Source organism: Aspergillus welwitschiae (assembly GCF_003344945.1).
Source record: "Aspergillus welwitschiae strain CBS 139.54b unplaced genomic scaffold BDQ94scaffold_28, whole genome shotgun sequence".
In the NCBI taxonomy this organism is placed as follows: Eukaryota; Fungi; Ascomycota; class Eurotiomycetes; order Eurotiales; family Aspergillaceae; genus Aspergillus; species Aspergillus welwitschiae.
In genome coordinates, this window is record NW_020798722.1 from 439,236 (window position 1) to 446,307 (window position 7,072).

Consider the following 7,072-nt stretch of genomic DNA (forward strand, 5'->3'; position numbering starts at 1 on the left):
GGATATCTTCCTCTAAGTAATCCACGTAATTAGACCCAGCTTCCAGGACAGTTGGCGAGAACGAACGTAGGGTCGGTGAATATTTAGGATCCCGAAGCCGAAGAAGTTTTCGACGGGATGGATTCCCGCGACGGAGTTGACTGCCGCCTCGCGAAAATGCTCGAAAAACGTTCCCCACACCAAGTCTGAGACCCCAGATAATGCCGGATAGCCCCAGATAAACCCCAGTTGCTATTATGTCATGGAAACCCCAGGTGGATATTGCGCGGTTATATAGGCTGGGGCTTGTTCCCTTTCCCCTGCTCGACGTTGATACCACCATTAGATCCGCCCATTTCGATTCATACAGGATGCCCGCAGAGGAAGACAAAATAACAACACCGAACAATGGGCTTACCACCGTCCAATTTTCCGCAGAGGAGGCGCTGAAGAGAGGAACGATCGAGGAACGGCCACCGGCGGAACTCAAACGAGGGTTCAAGAATCGCCATGTCAATATGTTCGCCATTGCCGGCTCGATTGGCACCGGCTTGATCATTGGAAGTGGTCAGGCTTTGGCCTCGGGTGGCCCAGGAAGCATCCTGGTTGCTTACCTGATCATGGGCACTTGTGTCTACACCATCATGACAGCCTTCGCGGAGATGGCCATCTTTGCCCCGATGAACAAAGGGTTTAGTGGTTATGCTACCAGATTTGTTGATCCTGCTCTTGGGTAAGTGGTAGTCTTCCCTTTAATCCTGCAGAGCTTTGAATGGGTTGCTAACTTTACTGACGGTGTCAGATTTGCTACCGGCTGGAATTATTTCTTCAAATACTCAGTCCTCCTTGCTAACAACCTCACTGCCACGGGTCTTGTGATTCGGTATTGGAGAGAAGACATCAATGTCGGCGTCTGGATAGCAGTCTTTGGAGTTCTCGTCGTGGCTTTGAATGTAGGTGGTGTTCCCCGCGCATTTTAAAGGTTATTCCTACGCCATTGGCTGATACTCTCGACTTTAGTTTCTCCCCGTCGAAAAGTTTGGCGAGACAGAGTTTGTGATGGCGATTGTCAAGATCATCGTCCTGGTCGGGCTCATTCTGTGCTGTTTCATCCTTTCTCTCGGTGGCTCTCCATCAGGAAAACACATTGGGTTCCGCTACTGGAAGGACCCTGGCGCATTCGCTCCATATCTCGCCAAGGGCAATTTGGGACGACTTCTAGGCTTCTGGTCTTGCCTTGTGCAGGGCGCCTTTATGTTCATGGGGTGCGAAGTAGTGGGAATTACCTACGGAGAGGCGAAGAATCCACGACGGGCGATTCCCCGTGCTGTCCAGCAGACAATTTGGCGCATTGCAGTCTTCTATATCGGGGGAGTCATTGTGCTGGGCATGACTGTACCGTATACCAACGAGCTACTGTTGTCGGCAAATCAAGAGAAAACCAGTGCTTGTGAGTTCAGCTGTGGTTGTGCACTGTCTTGAGGTAGTTGACCGCTAACCTGTCCGTCATCCAGCCGCTTCACCTTTTGTGGTTGCTCTGAAGCTTGCAGGCGTCGAAACATTGCCAGCCCTCGTGAATGCGTGCTTCCTCATGTTCACCGTGAGCTTTGCCAACTCTGGTAAACCCACCACCCGAAGCTGTCGGCGTGATATGAATTCGTTGACGCCGACTAGATATCTATATTGCATCCCGAACCCTGTACGGTCTCGCGCGCGATAAGCAGGCCCCCGCCATATTCATGAGAACCAACCGGTGGGGTGTTCCAGTCTATGCAGTCAGTGCTGCATCATTGTTTTGCTGCTTAGCCTTCCTCAATGTGTCCAGCTCGTCGAGTAAGGTGTTTAGCTACTTTGTCTCACTCTCCACCGTCCTCGGTCTGATAAACTGGCTCAACATTGTCATCACATACTATTGCTTCCAGAAGGGCATCCAAGCCCAGGGAATCACCCGGGCAGGGCTGCCTTGGAAGGGGCCCTTGCAGCCCTACGGAGCGTGCATCACCTTTGCCATCACCGTCATCGTCATTATCTTTAACGGGTACGCTGCCTTCATCGGCGGCTTCAAACTGGACAAATTTGTTACCTCATATCTGGGAATTGTACTGTACGTGTTCAATATTGTATTTTTCAAGACATGGAGGCGGACCAAGCGAGTTCGGGCAGAAGAGATGGATCTGGTTTCCGGTCGACGGATGTATGACCAGGACGCTGACGCCGAGGATGTTCCAAAAGCCGTTACTCAGCGGTTGAAGAGCGCACTATGGGGTCAATAGGCGGGTTAGTTTGACTATAATAGGTTCCAAACATGTCATGAGATTGTACCGACGCCGGAGAATATTCTGGCAAATCTGCCGAATGTGTAATACAATCAATGCTTCAGCAAAGGAGCAGAACTAGGGGTACATCGACGCTGGGTGTTGTGTTGCCCACAACACTTGGGCGAACCTTGTTCATCGTTCTACGTAATGACTGTCAAACGGAACACCTGTTCTGCCGTAAGTTACCGCCCGACGGCAAGGAAGGCCAACCTCCAAGCAACTTAGATAATTAAGATAAGAAAAATAATAAGAATAATAAGAATTTTTTGACAATCATCAGTCCATCTTCTTAAATATTACTAATATAATAATATATCTTAGTTCTTGATCCAGGAGATTAGAGAAAGAAAAAACTATTTATTTTATAGAAAATCTGAATAGAGCGGACTAACCGCAGTTAATTTTTTATTTAATAGTTTATTAAATATAATCTAATAGATCTGAATACCATCCTTCTAGCTTATCAACTATAAACCTTTATTAATATAAAATATGATTTTATAAAACAGTAGCTGTCTAATCTCATACTATATTTAAATAAAATTTTATATTAATACCTACTCCCACTGAACTTTACATTGTATCCGAACAACTAGATACATTCAAAAAAAATATTCAATGCTGCAGTCAGAAAATATATCTGAGTAATATTATTTATTATATCTGTGAGATATACAGATATCTTATTATTATAAAATATACTACAGAAATCCCTGGCCGAACAATCACGGGATACAGTTCCTGGAAGATATCTATTTAAGTAATTAATAATATTAATCAGTATATCTACAGTGGTACCGGGACTTCAATCCGTATCTATATAATAAAGAGAATAATTATTTAATAAATCTTATATCTAAGAGATTAACTCATCTCTCCAAGAAAAATTATAAGAAAATTTATAATATTAAAATCTTATAAGATTATCTAGTATTCTTGAATCTCAAGGCCTTGCTTAATCAGAAAATATCATTAAATTAAAGAATCTCATCAAACTAAAGAATCTTATCAAACTACAGAATCCTATTAAATAATAAATTAGAATATTATTCTGGTCTTATCATTCTACTAAAGAGTTATTAACAGAATCTACTCTATTAATATTAATTTCAGATTTCTTATTTAACTTTAATTATTTAACTATAGATAATAATTATTTAAATACTCGCATTGCAGTTCTTACAGAGATAGCAGATATTCAAATACCAGCTGTTATATAATAATTATAATAAAATTTATAATAGAATAATTTTTCATTAAATCTGTTCTCCATACAGCGACAGGTTTCTGACTATGAATGAGAAGATTTTATACCAGCTTAAATCTGTTATTTAAAATAATTAATAATTTAAATAATTATTAATACTTTTATTTATATTTAATAATAATAATTATCTTCTCAACTATTATCTAAGCTAATAATCAGATTTAATATTAGATCTGATCCTCGCATATAACTAGAGAATATATATAGTATATTTTTTAATATCTGTTATATACTATTTTATTAATTTTATTAATTTTAGTAATATCTAGTATCCTGTTCTTATAACCCTTATTAACTTTGTTTTTATGAACTATACTAAATTAATAATTACCAAGGTAATAGCTACCCTAATAAATATAACTATAGATATAATAATAGAAATAATAATAATAATAATAATAATAGAAATAATAACAGACAGCGGTTTAACTATTAATATATAACTGATATTGGCTATTTCTACTCTAATATATTTATAAACTGAGAACATGAAAATATTATTAATAAAGATAATAAGATCTGATATAAATTAATTTATACTTTTATTAAATATCTACAGTAACTAGCAATTATAAAAAATCCTTGGAAGATTATTTAAAATATTAATATCTGCTTCCGTGGCAAAGCGCTCAGTTGGTAGCTGAATAAGTTAAATCCAGATATTTAATAAATTTTATTCTAGTTAAATAATATTAACTTATTTTATAAATAATTAAAAGACAGATTTTATCTACCATCCAGTTATACTCAATAGCAGTTAAAAAATTATTATTATATAATTAATAATATCTATATAAATTATCCATCTTCCGTCTATATCTTTTAACTGGTAGAATTTATTTATTAATATAATAATAATAATTCTTATTCCCTGGTTCTATGCACCTGGTGATATATAAATATCTAGCTTTAAAAATTAATTAATAAGTTCTTTATATTAATAATAATTCCGGAGTTCATTCAACTTCTTACTAATAAGTTAATAAATTAGAAAAATAAATAAAATCCAGTATTTTACTATCTCCAGAACAACTACTATTCCTGAAATAATAATAATATTAATATTAAGAATTATAATAACCACCGCCCGTTCTTCTTTAACTGAAATTACGGAAACTAAAGGCCCTGGCAGAACCAGTCTAATAATAATAATTAATAAAATTAATAAAATAATAGTAATCAGCGCCCCTGGCAACAGAATAACAGGCAGCGAAACTATAATTAATAAAATAAAAATTAATAAAACTACAGGAACTAATAAAACAACAGAGATTAATAAAATTATAAAAACCAAAGAAATACACAAAATTAATAAAATAATAATATATAATCTTATAATAATAATAATTATAATTAATAAAATTATAATATCTTAAACTACTTCCGCCCTCAAGGAAATAATTATAGTAATAATAATTATATTTATAATAATAATAATAATAATAATAACTGTTATTAGTAATATTAAAGAGTATATTATAATACTGACACAAACAGCTATGATATTATAAAAGATAATTATTATAATAAAACTAAGAAAGAAATAGATACAAAATAATAATATTATAAGAATAATAACTGCTAACTAAATAAATATAATTAGAATTATCAGAATTATAATAAATCTATACAGAAGCTCAAACCAGTTAATAATCAGAATAACTAAAATAATATCTAATATTATTACTGTACAGAAAGTTTCTCATTAAACAACACGATGCACGTGCATTTAAAAAACTATTCTAGAAAAATACAGGTGTATTATATTAATCTTCTTATCTGTATAATTAAATCTAATATTGATTATCTATTAAATCTAACCGGGGACTGCTCTTTCAAAGACTAGTATTATACTATTATAAAAGTAGTCTTTACTTTTATATTTAAAGATATATAACCGGTTTGCTTAGATACTAACTATATAATAAATATTATAAACTACTAATTTATATAAAAATAAATTCTAAATCTGAATATTCTTAAATACACGTCTGTACTAATTCACAGTATTACTAATAATTTTATAAATACTAAGTATATCCTGCTTGATGTCTATTTTCTTATTTAATAATAAATTTAACCAGTTCTTATAAAAGTCATTCTAAAAATCTATTTAATAGATAATCTAAAAATAAATTTATTAATTAGATCTAATACTCTCAGTCCCGAAGATTTTATTATTAATTATAATTAACGCGAAGCAACTATTATTAATTATAATTATATAATAATTTTTATTATTATAACTTTTAAACCAAATTACCATCCCCAACCACGACCGGTGTTTGCTAGTAAATATTTTATAATTAAATTATATTTAAAGATAATAATCTTTATCTGATAACGCCAGGACCTAGCCGCTGACAGAAACTATTTATTTAAATTAAAGAAATAATCTTATAGTATTATATTATTTATATATACAGTTAATATAAACTTTTTTTATATCATAGCCTGTAATGACATAACTAGCCCTGTTATAATTAACTGTTATATAAGATTAGATAATATTACTGAATTTAAAGCTGCCAGTATCTACTATATATTTAATACAAATTTTAAAAAGACCTGACTACACTGGCTATAATCTAATTTATAAATAACAGACTATTATGACTATTAAAAACCGATTTTAAGATATATAAATAATTACTGAATAGTATTACTGTTTATAATATTTTAACTAAGCAAGAATATCTTAAATAAGTATATAATTTATATTCTAATATATAGATAAATTGAGATATTATCCAGATTTCTATAGACTGATAATTTAAAATTTATATGAAACCGGGCTGGAAAAACTGTCTGAAAAGATAATTAAAAGTCTATAATTTTAGTAAACTATATTATAATACAGTTAATAAAATCTTTGATAAACTAATTTATTTTAATTATATAAATTATTTAAAGAATTTCTACTGCATAGATACCCCAGTGTTTATTATAACCAAGACTATATATTATAAAAATTAATCTAAAATTAAATTCTGATTAATAATAAATATCTATAATTTTAATAATAATATTATATCTGATATCTATTTTATATTATTCTAATAGAAAATTATTATTAAAGTAACTGGAGATACACACCTCTTTATTATAAATATAATAATTATATTTTATTAATAACCGGTCTATCTATCTTCTTAGAAATACACCGGTGTTGTTACCTATCGCGGATAAAAATTTCTTAAAATTATACTAATAAATTTTTTAAACAGCATACCATACATCTAATACTAAGTTAATAATATATTTTAATACATACAGATTTTTTTATATATCTATATTAATAATTTCCTCTGCTATAGCAAATCATTTAAGGACTATATTAATTATTTTAAACAGTTATTTTATAAATATAATAAAATATAAATTATTTTAATATTAAAGAAGTTTTATATTACTTTCCTAATAATCTGACTACTCAGCCAGAATATTGACAGTCTTAGAATAACAGCCATAGAAAAGAAATTAGAAACTATTTTTAATATAAAATTCT

General features: G+C 31.6%; 1 protein-coding gene across 1 annotated transcript; it reads left to right on the forward strand.

Annotated features, from left to right (window-relative positions):
* Positions 1-350: 350 nt before the first annotated feature.
* BDQ94DRAFT_172847 (dicarboxylic amino acid permease) lies at positions 351-2,252 on the forward strand (the record flags this gene model as incomplete). Its single annotated transcript, XM_026772038.1, has 5 exons — positions 351-712; positions 782-932; positions 1,000-1,429; positions 1,494-1,598; positions 1,654-2,252. The coding sequence occupies 5 exons, from the start codon at positions 351-353 to the stop codon at positions 2,250-2,252; spliced, it is 1,647 nt and encodes a 548-aa protein (XP_026623794.1).
* Between the last annotated feature and the right edge of the window lie 4,820 nt (positions 2,253-7,072).